The sequence below is a fragment of the Tupaia chinensis genome, unplaced genomic scaffold, assembly GCF_000334495.1.
Source record: "Tupaia chinensis unplaced genomic scaffold, TupChi_1.0 Scaffold000245_1, whole genome shotgun sequence".
Classification (NCBI taxonomy): Eukaryota; Metazoa; Chordata; class Mammalia; order Scandentia; family Tupaiidae; genus Tupaia; species Tupaia belangeri.
The window spans coordinates 970,225-987,723 of record NW_006159723.1 but is presented as its reverse complement, the minus strand read 5'-3'; the positions used below and the strand labels follow the sequence as shown (position 1 = coordinate 987,723).

Below are 17,499 nucleotides of genomic sequence, written 5' to 3'. Positions count from 1 at the left end.
CAAATTCGTAAGTTTAAGTCTTAACATCCAGAATATCAGAATATGACGTAATCTCCAAATAAAGGTTAAAATGAAAACATTAGGCTGAGTTCTGATCCAAAATGTCCAGTGTCCTTATTAACAAGAGAAATCTGGACCCACCAACCTGCAGGGAAGGAAGTCAATGTGAAGCGACATTAGAATAAAACTGACATCTACAAGCCAAGGACAGAGGCCTGGGACAGATCATTCTGCACAGCACACTTAAAAGGCAGCCGCCCTGCCAGCATCACCGTGCTGGACTTCTAGCCTTCAGAACGTGAGACAATGAGTCTGTGTTGTTTAGGCCGCCCAGCTGGTGGTGTTGTTCCGGCAGTCATAGCACATATAGCACCATTATCTTCCTGTTTAAAAACCTCAAAATTTCCTCTGGTTCTTAATCTCCTGGCCACATGACCTCTGATGATCTGTTCCTGAGTGACATTCTCTCCTGCAGTCTTGTGTCCCATAACCGCCAGCCCCAGACACACTTCTGACTTTTCTCTGGCAGTCTGCGATTACTTTCTAAGGCTCCTCACCTACAGGCTCTCTGAAGCAAAAGCCCTGATCATCCCATCCCCTTTACAACTCTTTACTTTTTGTTTGTTTTTGTTTTTATTTTTAAATTTATATATTTTAATTATTATTCATGCACTAAATCACTATACATCATTTAGATTGTGAAGAGACTTTACCCAGCATGATATACACCTCAGTCCAGCCCAGTTGAGACCACCATACACATCCTCATCAACAGATAATAAACCTTATCTGTGTCCCACAAGTGTCTCACCTCTCCATTCTCCCCCCAATTCCCTAAGCTCTTCCCCTCTCATACCCTCTTTCCACGTTGTCTCTAGTGTCCATTATAATTTTTAATACTTTTATGTTCTCCAGTCTTCAACCCTTTACTTTAACTTGTTGCTAAAAATGTCTGTGTTGTTTCCCTATCACTCAAGGGTCTTTGCCGTCTGGTATAAATACATGTGTCACACAGTGTGTATTACTGTTCTTCTTCATGTATTTTCCCTTTTTATAAAAAAAGAATTATTTTATTTAACTTTATTTATTGATCTAAATTTGACCAGCAAGGGACAGAGTGAGAGTGAGCAAGAGAGGGAAAGTGAGAAAGCAAGCTGGCCATGTGGGTGTCCAATGCCCTTAACCATCACACCACCTACTGGCTCCAGTGTATTTTAATCTAGAACAAATACTTTCTGTACTCTGAGTATACTACCATAGCCTGTGTCTTTGACCATCTTGACATTATTTTCACTTTAGCTAGCATTTGTTTGAATATTTGCTATGTATCAGGTACTGTGCTAGGTGCTAGCAGAACTGATCTAAAATCTCCATGTGTTGACATCTACTAAGTTCTAAGCCTTCCCTCAATCCATTAAAGGCATATTATAGAGTATCTCATCAGTTTTCATTAGACTCCTAATCTGTAGGAAAATATATTGGGTTGTCAGAAAAGTCATGATGTGTTTTTCTATGCAAAAATGCATCATGCTTTTTATGACAATCTGATATTATTCCTTTTATGCTGAAGACAAATTGAAGGTTCATACATGTTAAGTAATTTGCCTACAACATATGACCGGAAACTGGTTAAGATATTAACCTACATTTGTCTATTATCCACCACTTCCTTTTTGTGAATTCTTACTCATGATATAATGTCTAGTTCCAATGTGGCTTCTCAGTAATGCCTTCTGTGCTGCCCCCAGCTAAAAATGACCAAAGATGCTCCAACCATATCTGTAACAATTCTTACATTCCAACTTATGTCACATGCCTTGTGTACTTGCTTTCAGTCTTCCAGGAGAGCTTGTACTTCTTGAAGCAAACAGGAAACTCATAAAAACATACATTGAAAAAGTTGAAGTTCTATATTTGTCCTTAAGCTGCATAACAAAATTTATTAAAATAAATTAATCTTTAGGGTTTTCCACAGATTTTACTCTGCTTAGTGATTTATAGTCTCCTTTGATGCCAATTATTTCATAGGCTGTCAAAGAATTAATGCATCCCTAATTTGGAGGCTTTCTGTGATCATAGAAGATTAAAAAAAAAAAAAAAGGAAATTTAGTAATCATTCCACTCTATGACCCTAGACACTGGCTAACTCCTGAGTAATACTTCAAAAGGTAAAGGAAGCATAATGGCAAAATGAGGACAAAATTATCAATCAAAGTCACCAAAAAACCCCCACTAATTATAAAATCCATGTCAAAGTATGTGATGCCATGAACAGTTCTAACACTGTATAAAACATTATAGAAATGTGAAGTAAAAGACAATGACTTGATAATCCTTTCCAAGCAATAGCAGGCAAGTGTTAGAAACCAATCACCGGAAAAACCTTAACTGTGTTTTTACGAAGTTTTGGAGCTTCTAAACCAAAGAAAGGGATACAATTTAAATTTGAAGGTATAGCATCATAAAATGCAAGGAGTCTCTCATGCTGTAGTTTCTAACTGTTTTAATTATGTGTCTTGTTCCAGAGCTCGCAGAGCAAAAGAAAATCTGCTACATGTTTGTAAAAATCATACTCACGCAATGATAGCCCCATTCAAATAAATGTTTTCTCCAAAGCAAAATTTTAAGTTGTAAAAAACTATCCAGGAAAAGTTACAAGCTGTACACTCATGAATTCATTCTTGAACATGCTCGATTCATTCCAATTAACGGCACTTTCAAATCCCCCCAAGATCTCTTAAAATTGTCCTGGCGATGTGCCTAAATATATATAAATACAAACATTCTTGGCAATTAACTGGACAGTACGGGGTAAATGAGATGAACAAGGAATTCACTGTGCTACCTCCATTAGTGTTAATGAGAGTTGTTTAGCTAATTCCCTTAGCACTGCTTTTAATTTTCATCACCTCTGTGGGGTCCATTCTAACGCATTTAATTTTTACACCCTACCCCCAATCCATGAAGGTTTCTACTTACCTCAGTAATGAAGGATTTGGCTGTGGCAGGATTCATAACAAGGATGGCTCTCCTAAGAGTGTCTCGATAGCGATTCAATTCCTCTATTCTCATGGTATCGAAGAGAGTGGTGATCATTTTATTGATGTTGTTTTCTACCTTCTGAAGTGCAACATCCATTCCCTGCTGAGACACTTTGTCCAAAAACTCCTGTATTCCACGGATATCTAGGAACATGAAAAGTCCATCAAAATGTGAATTACAGTCCAGAAACGAGACAAAGCTATTTTACCTTCAGAAAGCTCATTTTCAACATTGAAAATGGTCTAAAATAACTGAATTGCTACTAGAACTCTAAAAATGTTTAAGGTTTGTATGATTTAATGTATTTATATGAAAAATGCAGGAGTATTTTTTATATGATTTTCTTTCTTTTGACACAGGACTCTAAATTATCTCAACACTGAAATACTTGGCCAGAGTGAGGGAAGGTTGTTGGAGAGGAACCTCACTTCCTTAAACAAAGTATGAGAAGAAGGAAAGTATATTGTCTGTTCTTCTCAACATTGAGGAGACATGTTAACCTCAAGTAATGCATGAATATTATTGAGGACAGATGAATCTGTATCAAGATTACCATTACCAACATTTCTTAAAATAGGTAACATTATTGCTAAACTTGACATTTGTAATCGGAATAGCTTTTTTTTGTTGTTGTTTTGTTTTGTTTTTGTTTTTTTAGGTTTTTGTTATAGGGCACATGCACTCACAATCCTTTCTCCTCCATTTATCTTGTGGGATTTTGCATATGCATGCATTTGTGCCCAGTGTGATTTTCAAGCTGCCGGGTTCTGGACTCAAAGCACAGTGAGCCATGTGTGAGTCCAATGTCTTAACCACTATACCACCTGCCGGCTCCTAAGTAGAAAGTTTTAAGAAGTCATCTTTGGGCAGGTAGCATGGTGGAAAAAGGCACTAAATTTTCACATGGCCAACCATGGTTCAAGTTCCAGACCTGATAGCTTCCTTTCTCACTTTCCCTCTCTTTCTGTCTCTGTCTCTCTGTCTCTTTCTGGTCAAATTGGAAAACAATAATAAATAAAATGAAAATAAATAAATAAATAAATAAGTCAGTCATCTTCTACGGATCTCTGGTAGAACCCGAGATCAGAAATGCAAGTACAACTTAGACTACAAATACAACAGCTGCATTTATGTCTATTTTATGAGTTCTATCTCCTTAGCTCAAATTTGGAACACCTGGTAGGAAAGTTTTCAGAAGTATGGAGGATGTTCTTTATATATAAAACATCAATTTTCAAAATATACATTTCAGCATTTTAGAAAACATCGAGCAACATTTTAAAATGTACGATGAGGAGCAAAATAGTCACACATCCATACTATGCTAAGTAACATTCTGAAAAGGTATCAAATAAGTCCTGTGTCTACCTCACATTTAAATAAGGAATATAAAATCTAGTTAAAGTATTTATAAATGTGTACTCTCATGTATACCGAAGTATCAATAAGTATTTGGAACATGACAAATATTTCTTCTAGTGCTACAGTGGGTGTAGACAAAGGTATCTGAGTTGATATGTAAGGTGAGAAGCTATACCTAGCACCAAATGGTCTTAAAAGAACAGATTTGCGGGGACCAGCAGTTAGCATAATGGCTATGTCGCTGGGCTCCCACATAGTCGACCGCAGTTCTCGTCCTGGACCCGGAGGCTTAAAACTCACGCTGGGGGTGTGTGCATGTGTGCCCAAGATCCCGAGAGGAGAATGGAGGAGAAGGGATTGTGGCGTGGCTATCCCCCTGGGGGATGATTTCTCGCTTTCTGTCTCTCTGTCTCTCTCTGGCGAGTTCGCGTGCCCTATAGGAAAAACTTCTAAAAAAAAAAAAAAAAAGAACAGATTTGCTCTTACTATATATTTTTTACACATTCAGACACTATAGTTCTCATTATACACCTAAGACATGAAATATTTAAAAGGAAAAAAACTGAAGAAAGAAAGAAATGGGATTGCAGAAAACTTATGATGAATGGACTGTATCTCAAAATCCCTAATTGCATATAACTGTGTGTTTATTTACTTCTCAATGGTGATAACACATTTAAGACATTAACAAATAAAAGCAATAATTAAGTCGCTAGAAGGAAATAGTCACAAAACTGGAAAATTATACTTAAAACCAAAGTTTTTATTTGCAAAGTTATAAATCAATAAAATAACTTTGCTTTATATTTCTGATTGTTTTTAAAACAATTACTAGAGGGCCAGCCAGTGGCATGGTGGTTTAGGCAGCTGATCCTATGCGGCTGGCTGATGGCACAGTTTGAGTCTTGGACCTAGCATCTTGAGAAACACACCAAGCACATATGTATGCATGCCCAAAATCCTGATAAGGGAGAAGTGGAGGAGAAGGAATTGTGGTATGCACATCCCCATGGAGGATACATCTCATTTTCCCTCTCTCTGTATATCTCTCTGGCAAGTGCATGTGTCCTCTGGAAAAAAATAATTTTTTTTAATTACCATAAATGTTATACATTGATTTATCTGATAACTCTAAAACTCTTCAGAACAGATACCCTGTACAAATTCTACCTTACATTCCTTATTCCTAATTAAATTATAAACCCAGGATGTTAGCATCAAAGCAGTTTAGAAGAACGGAAGCTCAGCCAAAGCAGGACAGGAGATGAGAAAGCTGGGATGATTGAGGCATTACGTATTCATCTAGCATCCAGGTCGCCTGGCGCATCAGTGTGTAACCCACGGAAGCATGGGTCAAAGACAGGGTTACATCCGACGGAACTTGGCAGACGCAGGTAGAGGTATGGTAATGACAGGACTACGTCCACACTAAGCAGATGTGCTTACACTTCAGCATGAATCAAAATCATGTGAGAAGCTTATTAAACATACAAAAGCCTGGGTCCCACCCCAGAACCCAAATGCCTTTCCTGTTGGAACAGATTCTTGATTTGGGATTGTTAGTTGTCCCATTTTTATTTGAATGGCTTAAGTGAGCATCTAAAACAAAATAAAGTCGAAAGTACATTGACACAGATGCTCAGAAAACACAGCAGGAGGAGAACACAGAGCTTCAGATCACTTATGGTCTAGGAAAGCTTCCGATCAGAAAAAGGAACCATCAGTGCTATTTCACACCTTAATTCTGAGAAAATTAAAGGTCTGTCTGAAAGATATTTCTGGAATATGGGGCATAATCTTGTGTGTTAGGGGCACAACAGTAAATACCCACCCCCACACTGAGACAGAAAACAAGTAAGCAAAGTAATAAATACAAATCACACTGAATGCTTAGAAGGAAACAATGAAGATGTTCCAGTGGGTACTTACAGGTCAGGGAGGAGAACTCATTTTATCAATAATTAGGAAACTGCTATTTTAACTGTGATGTAAAGGATGAAAGTATGAGAAGACATTATTCAGGAAAAGAGATAGGGAGTGAAGACATGGCCCTGGAGAATGCCTCAAGGGAGTGAAGAGTTTGTGTGTGAAAAAACCTAAGGGTTTCAGTGTGGTCACAGCCCTTAGGTGGAGAGAATGGAGAGGGAGGCTCAGGTTACGCAGCCCTCTGACAAACACAGGAAGGTCTGAGTTCATTCTAAGACAGTCTTAACCTATTGGAAGTTCTAAACTGAGGATCAGACTGAAGTGGGTGACTGGCTGTGAGTGCTGAAGGAAATCCAGTTTAAGACTGAAAGTGACTCATTAGACTGCATGATTCAAACTGAGACTGTACATTAATTCCCCTTAACTTAAAAATAGTCTGACTTTGGAGGACCAGCAGTTAGCGCAATGGCTATGTCGCTGGACTCCCATGTAGTTGACCATGGTTTGAGTCCCAGACACGGTGGCTTAAACTCATGCCGGGCACGTGTGTGTTCATGCCCAGCATCCTGAGAGGAGAATGGAGAAGGGATTGCGGCGTGGCCATCCCCCCTGGGGGGTGATTTCTTTCTGTCTGTCTGTCTTCATGGTGAGGGCACGCACCCTATAGCAAAATCCTCCTCCCAAAAAAGAAAAAAAAAATAGTCTGACTTTTTTAGCTTTTATGTTTTTTTTATCAGAAATAATATCTGTATTCTTTAGAAAAGTACTGTAATAAAAGGCCACTATTGTTTCCCTTCCTTACTGAGTACTTTTTGTTGTCACTTCTAGACACGTCAGTGTTACATTTGTTTGACAAATTTTTCCAATCAGTAAATGAAATATCTTATAGATGTCTTCAAAGATTAGATTAGTGGGGGTGTCTCTCTCTCTCTCTCTGTGTACACAAAATCCAGTGTAGTATCTGAAGCATGGGAGCTCTTATGATTGTCTTTAGTAGTAAATTTCTGTTTTATTCTTTTAAGAGAGAGATTTTTGCTATAGGACACATATACTCGCTGGAGAGACTCACAGAGAAAGAGAGAGAGATAGAAACTGAGAAATCACGCCTCCCCAGGGGGGATGGCCACACCACAATCCATTCTCTTCCATTCTCCTCTTGGGATCTTGGGCAAACATGAATATATGCCCAGTGTGAGTTTTAAGTCACTGGGTCCAGGACTCGAACTGTGGTCAGCTATGTGGGAGTCCAGCAATGTAACCATTATGCCATCTGCTGGTCTCAAGTAGACCAGCAGATGTTAAGAGATATTTGATTAACTGTTAAGAGACCTCGTCTCCCTATCAACTGGCCAGATCCCCTTAAATTTACTGATAACTTTTAACCCAAAACAGCAAGTATAAAGACCAAGGATGGCCTTTGGGATGCAGGAGTTCAACAGTCACAGTTGCTTATTTGAGACTGACGCTACATACACATGGTATAATACAATTGGTAAGTTCTATGAGAAAGACATCTAAATCATGTCATTAGCTGCTCTGTGTAAAATAGTCATTAAAAGTGAGAGTGGGCCTTTGGTTTTGTTAATTAAATATGAACATAATCAACCACTACAATTATTCAGCTCCATTCTTTGTATGCTGACTAGGTAGCAGTAAATGAGTTAAGTTCCACACCTTACAGAAACAAAAACGACACAGTGCCTGACCTCAAGGAGCTTCCAGCCTATCAACTGGACTGAGTGCTATTTATGGTTATCAGAAAGTTAAACAGCAGCTTCAGTCATTCACAGTGATTATTAATTCTAGTGACCAGAGAATTACATAATAGCAAGTAGTGGAAAGCTCATTAACAGAGGTATTAAATATACGATTAGGGGGGAAAAGAACTGTTTTCCTAGGAACTAAACAGGATCTTATGGGAGGCAGAATAATGGCCTGCCCAGAACACCCAGCTCCTAGTCCCTGACATCTCTGAATGTGCTAGGTTACACAGCAAACAGGAATGAAGGCTGCAGATGCATTTAAGGTTATTAATCAGCTGGCCTTAAAATATGGAGATTATCCCATATTGTTTGAGTGGCTTCAATATAATCACAGGACCCTTCAAATTGGAAGAGGCAGGCAGAAGAGGAGAGAGAGAGGGATCCGACTCCCAAAGAATAGGCTGAGACCTTCAAAGATACAAAGGTACTGGCTTGGAAGTTGAAGGAAGGGCATGTTGAGTGAAGAAAAGTAGGTGGTTTCTAGAAGCTGCAAAACACAAAGAAATGGATTCTCCCCAAGAGCCATCAGAAAGCGACACCACCCTTTCAACACCTTGATTTTAGCTCAACATGCTCTCATGCCAGATTTCTGACCTGTGGAAATGTAACATAATGCTCTTGTTATTTAAACCACAGAACAATACTTCAACCCTTAGGTCTACACTTTTCAAGTTGTGGTCCACTAAATTGTAGCTTCAAATCATCTGGAAGTTGTTGAAAATGAAGATTTCTGGGCCAGCCTGTGGTTAAGGCAGCTGGATCCCACATGGCCAACTGCAAGGACTGAGTCCTGGATCCAGCAGCTTAAAAAAACAAACAAACAAACAAAAAAACACAAAACCTCATTGAGTGCATGTGTGTGCACATCCAAAACCCCTAAAAGAGGAAGGAATACAGGAGAAGGGATTCTGGTCCCTATGGGGGGTGCTTTCTCTCTATACACTGCCCCCTATCCCCACTCTCTCTCTCTCTCTGGCCAGTGCACCTACCCTCTGACAAGTTAAAAAAGAAAAAGAAAATGAAGATTTCAGACCTTACCCAAATAATATGGGAAAATCTCCATATTTTGAGGCCAGCTGATTAATAGCCTTACTCCTAAGGAATCAGAAATGCTCAAGAAAAAGCCCAGAGATTCTCTCACCTGATGATTATTAAAAGAGAAGTCTGAGAGCCAGTGCTCCAATTTCCACACCTTCTCGGTGTCACAGACACTGGAGAAAAGTCGTGAATATTTTGGATTCTTTCTCTCCCCCAAAAATGTACATACTCAATGCTGCCTAGGTCACAGTTTCTTAGTTTAATCTGCTAACTTCTCTTAAGGGTAGCACCCAGATTATTTTATTATTACTGCTTATATATATTTTTTTCCTATCTAGACTATAAAAAGATAGTTATAGGGACCAGCAGATAGCTATGTTGTTGGACTCCCATGTAGTTGACCATGGTTCAAGTTCTGGACCCAGCTGCTTAAAACTCGTGCCAGGCACGTGTGTGGGTGTGCCCAAAATCCCAAGAGGAGAAAGGAGGAGAAGGAATTACAGTATGGCCATCTCCCCTAGAGGGTGATTTCTCGCTTTATGTGTCTCTGTTTCTCCAGTGAGCACGTTCAATCTATAGCAAAAATCTCTTTAACAACAACAAAAAAGGTAGGTATATTCATGTGTGAATAGGATATTAGTATTTTTTTCCTACTAAGACTGTAAAAAGGTACATATAAATATTCGCGTTATGCTAAGTAGTACTTATAGTAAAAAGTACATTTTCTTTACATAGGGTATTTTAAATGAAAAAATTAAGAAACATCATAGTAATCAGCACACATATTAATATTTTTCCAATAATTTTATTATTTTTAAGGTTTTTTTTTTTGAGAGAGATTTTTGTTATAGGGCATATGCACTTGCCAGAGAGACAGAGAGGATGGTCATGCAGCAATTTCTTCTCCATTCTCCTTTCGGGATTTTGGGCATAGTAGCATATACACCTGGTGTGAGGTTCAAGGGACTTGAACCATGGTTCAGTCATGTAGGAGTCCAGCACCTCAAATATTATGCCACCCACTGATTCCGACTTTTTGTTGTTTTTAGTTAGTAGTCAATCAATAGCTGTCTTTCAGGTTTAAGTAAAACATCCCAAAATCTAGAAGGTTTGGTTCCGAGGGAAGCAGGCTCGAAGATGGAGATCAGAAAATGGGAAGCTTGTCAGAGAGTTAATCGGAATAACTTTTGTGCAACAAGGGAAGGGAGGTAAAAAGAGCCAGGAGAGGGAGGCCTTGGTCTTTGAGGTTGGCTCAACAATGGTCTGCAGCAGTTCTTGGTGTGGGACAGACTTCCAGTTATCTGCAGTCAAGTTAATGCATTTATTTCTTTCATGAGTAAGAGCAACACAGAGAGAGAGACAGAGATAGGAATTCCCATCAAAGAGTTGACACCATAGTCCAACATCAGCCTCAGCCAGCCCTGGATCATGGCGCACACATGTTTGGTGTACTCAGGGAGACCTATGGATACAAACCCAGAACCCTCCCATATTGGTCAGCCTTGCAAAGCATTACATTTTACCCTTGTGCCACCTTCTGGCCCATGCAGTTGCAATTTAACTAAAGGTAGTGACATTCTCTTGAACAAATCAAAATACTAATTTTCAGTCAGATCACTGTATTCAAATATAACATTTAAAATCCTGAATTCAACAGGAAAAGAGATCTATCTCTAAGTTTTTGCTATAGGGTCTGTATGCTCATCAGAGACTGGGTGGAGGGGGGTGGGTGGTGGAGTGAGAAATCATCCCCCAGGGGGTTACCCACGTCATAATCCATTCTCCTCTTAGAGTTTTGGGCACACATGCACCCAAGCCTGGTGTATTTTTCAAGTTGCTGGGTCCATGATTTAAAACACACAGTCAGCCATGTGGGACCCAGCTTCCTTAACCACTGCACTACTTGCTGGCACTATCCCTAAGATTTCTGTGTCCGAATTGTTTTTTCTCTCTACTCATCTCTATCCTTTGTGTAGACTGGTCACGTTTAATCATTTTCATCACATAATGCGTTGAAGACCTCGTTTGGAGCTGTAAGACTTTAACACTGCATTTGGCACATTTGGTTTCTGAAATTATGACAGAATGCCAAGCTTTAAAATGAATATTAGAACTTTGTGACTTTTTTTTAGATAAAAAGGGATGCCATACTGCTGGATGACATACATGAGATACATCACTGAGCTGAATGGATTTTTGCAAAACATGAATAGCAAAGTATATTGTATAAATGGCTTGCTTCCTGGGAAAATAGGCTTTTAACCATTTAACAATTTTCATAATTGTGTGCAGAAACACCCTCACTTCAGAAAGAACTGGAATCATTCATTGAGTACTAATTTGACATTTGTGGTGCCTTACTTTTTAAATGAAGAAAATGACACAGGGTATCAGATTTTGAGCTGACACAGTCCTGTGATAGTGGCCAATCACTGAGATTTTCTGTTTGATAAGAACTTGGGATTTGAGCATGAGATCATAATATTTCAGCATGAAAAGCATCTTTACTGTAATGCTAATCAATATTTGTTAAGGATATTTTACTATGAACAAATCCAAAGTAGTGGAATATAAAATTTTTACCTATTTGACATACCATGTCCTCATGCAAAAGAAATAGTTCAGTAAGATGCTTGGATTAATTATATGCTTATTGATGCACATTGAAGTAAATGAGAGAACTGAATGCTGGCAAGTAGCCAAATGAGTAATAAACAGCTTTAAAACTGTCTAGAGAGAAAGTCAATAATATTACAGTCATCAGACATTTGGAAATACTCTCAGGGTAATCATAAACATTTGCAATCAATTAAGAGGAATGTGTCCGTTTTATGGGTCTTGATTAAACCTACATCAAGACTATATGGAATGATTGTTTTGATTCTTAGGAATGCAATCATAGGCGTGTCACCCAATATTCAGTTAAAAAAAAACAAAACCACTATGTTGCATTCCCTTGGAAGGAGAGGGCAATATGCTGAAAGATGGCACTAAGTACCTCCGTTCACTTGACTGTGTATTGCCACTAAATTTGGGAGCTTAAATTGTTTTCAGTATGCAGAGGAGCTCCAAAATAACTCATGTATTAACGTTTGAAGTTATTTTTTTCTTTGTCTTTGAGAATATGGATGTCAAAAAGTAAATATTTCTACCAAGTATATTTATATATTCATTTACATGATAGGATAGCCTGTCAACACCTATTACATACATTTAGATCTTTGATTTTCAGGAATATTGTAATAAATTATAGTAGAAATTTGCATGTGGTCAAAAATCTAAGAAAAGACTGTCCTGACACTAATAAACATGTCAGAAAGGCTAAGAGTATAAAACAAAATATTTTTTAGCTGACCAACAAACACAAACAAATTGAAACTAAATTTAAGAAGTATATGTTCTAAAAGCTATTTTCAAATGTTGAATTACAATGAGAAATATCTATAATTTATTTATTTATTTATTTATTTATTTATTTATTTATTTTGTAAGTAGAGAGGGCAATATGCTGAAAGATGGCACTAAGTACCTCCGTTCACTTGACTGTGTATTGCCACTAAATTTGGGAGCTTAAATTGTTTTCAGTATGCAGAGGAGCTCCAAAATAACTCATGTATTAACGTTTGAAGTTATTTTTTTCTTTGTCTTTGAGAATATGGATGTCAAAAAGTAAATATTTCTACCAAGTATATTTATATATTCATTTACATGATAGGATAGCCTGTCAACACCTATTACATACATTTAGATCTTTGATTTTCAGGAATATTGTAATAAATTATAGTAGAAATTTGCATGTGGTCAAAAATCTAAGAAAAGACTGTCCTGACACTAATAAACATGTCAGAAAGGCTAAGAGTATAAAACAAAATATTTTTTAGCTGACCAACAAACACAAACAAATTGAAACTAAATTTAAGAAGTATATGTTCTAAAAGCTATTTTCAAATGTTGAATTACAATGAGAAATATCTATTATTTATTTATTTATTTATTTATTTATTTATTTATTTTTCTTGTAAGTAAAGTTTTCTTCAGGCCACAAAAGGAAGCCCACCTGTCCTTCCATCACAGGGCCATTGGGTAATTCAGGCTGGTGACTTGAAGCCTTTCATATCCCTGATTGGCAAAGGACCAATAGGGTATGAGAACTGATATATGAGTATCAATCTATATGTATGATATATAATATATGATAGATGAGAAGTCTGCAAAAGTTTATGAACAATGCATACTATGAAAAATCTAGGCATGGAGTTAAAAATTTTCTTGCACCAAAATAAAAATTCCACATTTGCACAACTTTTTGTATTCCCCTCATATAAATGAAGAAAATTATTATTATTTTTTAACAATAAAGGATTTTCTTGGGGTTGCCAGCACTTGCTTTAGAATGAAGCCAATACAAAATGAAATAGAGGTAACAACATAGTAAAAAAAAAATGACTGTTTTCAATAAGTTCATGTCTCTACATCATTATCATAGTAGATTCCTTAGCTCCTTGTCTTTGTAGTATCCATCTAGTCTATATCCATCCATTCCAATAGATCAACCTCTCTATCCCAGTATTGAGCTGTGGGACCAATATTGTTCCTACACAAGAGAAGATCAAGAGAATATCCACCTTACTATTTACATTATTCTAGTAAGTCACTTCTACCCAGTTTTCACAGCCCTGAAATTCATTTTTTCTCTCATCAATACTGAGCACAGACTCCTTTATTAAAGGAATCTATTTGTGGGATCAGCAGGCGGCATAGTGGTTAAGGTGGTAGATACCCACATGGCTGACTGTGGTTCAAGTCCCAGACCCTACAGCTTGAAATACATTGGGCATGTGCGTCTGTGTGCCCCAAATCCCAGGAGAAGCAGAAGGAATTGTAGTGTGGCCACCCCCCATGGGGGGGGGCATGATTTCTTGCTTTCTGTTTCTCTGTCTCTCCGGTGAGCACATGCACCCTATAGCAAAAAAAAAAATCTCTCACCAAAAAAAAAAAAAAAAAAAAGGCAATCTGTCTACTCTTTATTTCGTATTCTAAGGACCACCTCCTCTTATAACTTTCTGGTTTCTGCATTGGCTGGTACATCCATCTTAATTCCTCACTCACACCTCTTTGTCAGTATTCTGCCTGGATTATTGCCAACTGCCTCTCATGAGCCTCTTTCAATGCTATAACTTGACCACATTTCCACTTGGAAAGCATTAGATTGAAAGCACAAATACCATGCTAAGCATTTGGAGCATACAAAATGGAAGGGTTTAGTCAATATAATGAGCAACACAATAAAGATTTAACATAAAATTTACAAAGCTTCCATTAAACCATCATGAGAAAACACAGAAAGGTACATGTGTTCTGTATTTTGCTAGAGAGAGCTAAAGGTCACACCTTTGTCTACAGTGATATCACAGCCTATGATACCGTGTGATTAGTAAATGTGTCAGATCTTTCATGATGAGATGAAAAAAGTAGGATAGATGGAAATAAAGGCCCTTAGAAAAGTGGAGTATCTGAAACACACATCAAATCGAGAAGCCTAGGGTGGGATCAGGGGGCAAGGGGGACAGAGTCACTTTTTAATTTATTGATAAGTAATTATAAGCGAAGAGACTACTCATTTTATATATTATTGTGGACAATGGCTCATTTTGTCCAACATACGTGTTTTCAGATTCAGATGAAGGAAAGCTTTCTGACAACTAGAAATGTCCAATGTCCAAAAGTAAAAGAAACTCCTTCACAGACTAATGAGTTCTGTATTGCTTGAAGTATTCTGACAGGGTCAGTGGTGCTACTGATCAAGAAGTGGAAGAAGAGACCTGCTGAAATTTGTTGTTTTCAGATGCCTCATCAAAGGACAAAGCTGGCTATATCCAAATCGCCTGGGAAATTAAAAAAATAAATATGTGGCTGTCCTACCTTACAAAAATTCAGAATTTAAGGTTCTGAGATGCATCCCAGGTGCTGCAATTATTAACAAGCTCTTCTAGTGATTGGAATATATTTCCATATTTGGGTTTTAGGAATCTACCAAATCAAATTCTGACGTTTTGTTTATGCCTCCATATCCTCTACATGATCATGGTTCAATTGTGTTAGTTAGCTAAAAATTCTGATAGTTATATAACTTTTTATTTTAATTGCCGAGCATGCCTGTACTTGTGTGTGTGTGTGTGTGTGTGTGTGTGTGTGTGTGTGTGAGAGAGAGAGAGAGAATGAATCACCCCCATTGGGACATGGTCACTCTGTCACTCTTTCTCCTTCATCTCGCCATCCTGTCTGGATTTGGAGCATGCATACCTAAGTGTCTAGAGTGCTTTTCAAATTGTGTTCAGCCATGTAGGATCTAGCTTTCTTACCCACTAGGCTACAGGGCTATACACATACAAGTTTATTCCATGATAGTTATTCTTATGACTACAAAATTCATATCTTCTAGCACTTTTCATACAACTTAAACATTTTTATAAAAATGATTAAAACTTTGATGAAAAGAATTGGAAAAAAACCACGTTAGAAGAAATACTAATCTGAAAGTATTTGGAAGCTTTTCTCTTTTGATTTTAGTTGTATGAAAAATACGAATCCTCTGGTCATAAAACTATTTAAATGTTAAAAACACCCTTAAACATATAAATGTATTCTAAAGATAATTTACTCTTTCTTCCTAAGAAGGTTAAACAACTTTAGTTTCACATTTTGTCAATAAAAATATTTAATTTTATTAATTTTTTCCATAAGAAAGAGATAATGAAGTACCCACAACAGTGAGTTCATGTCACAACCCACCCTCAGTTTCAACCAGCTCAAATCACAGACCCCACATATGCAAGTGTCTGGACGAGGAGACCTTGGGGCACAAACTCAGGACCCTCCCATTTAAGTTTGCGGTGCATTCCCACTGTGCTACCACAGCCAGCTGTCATGTTTTTCTCATTGGGAACTATACTTTTTATCCCAAACTATTCTTGGAATTACAATTTATTGTTTTGAGACTAAATTTCCACTCTTGTTTGTAAGCTGATCATTAATTAATGAAGAGATTATAATGGCTAAAACATATTTTAAAAAATACTTCAGGACGAGAAGGTGATTCTGACATCCTGTTTTGCTTGGAATGTTTCGTAATTGTTTTTTTCTACACAGATCCTACAACAATCTGGACCCAAATTCTCCAAATACCAATTAAATATATAACTTTCAGATTGTGACCTTCATTAAAATTGTATGAACTATTTATGGTATTGATTTTTGGGGGGGTTTGCTGTTAATTTCTCATTATTGATTGAAATTTATCCTTGGTTACATTAGCAAAATTTCCTTAATATCATGCAAAGGGAATATTGGGGGGAGTGTTTTAGTAACATGGATAAAAGTAAAAGAAAGAAAAGAGAGGCTCTTTGCTTTAATTTTCTGATGTACATAGACTGTATTTCAGAATTCTCCAGGTGTCCTCAAAATATCTGCTTTCTTAGTGGACAATCACAAAGCAGGCAAAAGTATTTAAAACATACTGTACTCCTTGACAAAGTATGATGAAAATCAGCTTGCTTTTCAAGTCATGGAGTATAAATTCATCAACTAGCATTTATCCTAATCAATTTCTACAGACTCATAATAGAAGACAAAAAAATATCTCTCTTTTTATGTTTTTCCTCTGAAACAAGACCTCAAAGGAAAACATAAAAGCAATTACCCTGCAATACTTAAAAATATTTGAAACCTTTCCTTTAACATTCATACTGATAAATTTCCTTAAGTATCAAACTTAAAAAAGGCGGGAAAGGGACCAGCAGTTAGCGTAATGGCTATGTCACTGGACTCCCACATAGTCGACTGCGGTTCGCGTCCCGGACCCAGTGGCTTAAAACTCACGCCGGGCGTGTGTGCGTGCGTGCCCAAGATCCCGAGAGGAGAATGGAGGAGAAGGGATTGCGGCATGACCATCCCCCCTGGGGGGTGATTTCTGTCTCTATGTCTCTCTCTGTCTGTCTGGCGAGCGCACGTGCCCTATAGCAAAAACCTCTCAAAAAAAAAAAAAGAAAAAAGAAAAAAGGCGGGAAAGGGCCAGCAGATGTAATAGTTACATTGCTGGAGTCCCATATGGCTGACTGTGGTTTGAGGGCTGGGCTCAGTGTCTTGAAAATCACTCCAGGTATATGTGTGTTCAGATCCCCAGAGCAGAATGGAGGAAAAGAGACTGTGGCATGGCCATTCCCCCAGAGGACAATTTCTCGATTTCTCACTTTCCCTCTCTTTGTTTCTCTCTGCTCTTTGGTGAGTACATGTGCCCTATAGCAAAAAAACTAAAAAGCAGAGGACCAGTCTGAGATGGAATAAATGATGCTGCCTATCAGAATGTAGG

The 17,499-nt window shown here is 37.7% G+C and overlaps 1 protein-coding gene across 1 annotated transcript in view; it reads right to left on the bottom strand.

Annotated features, from left to right (window-relative positions):
• Positions 1-17,499, bottom strand: part of LOC102476311 (glutamate receptor ionotropic, delta-2) — a 909,022-nt gene that overhangs the window by 143,809 nt on the left and 747,714 nt on the right. The window contains exon 4 of the mRNA XM_006148786.1: positions 2,980-3,185. Coding sequence (XP_006148848.1) covers positions 2,980-3,185 — 206 coding nt within the window. The remainder of the gene's footprint in view (positions 1-2,979; positions 3,186-17,499) is intronic.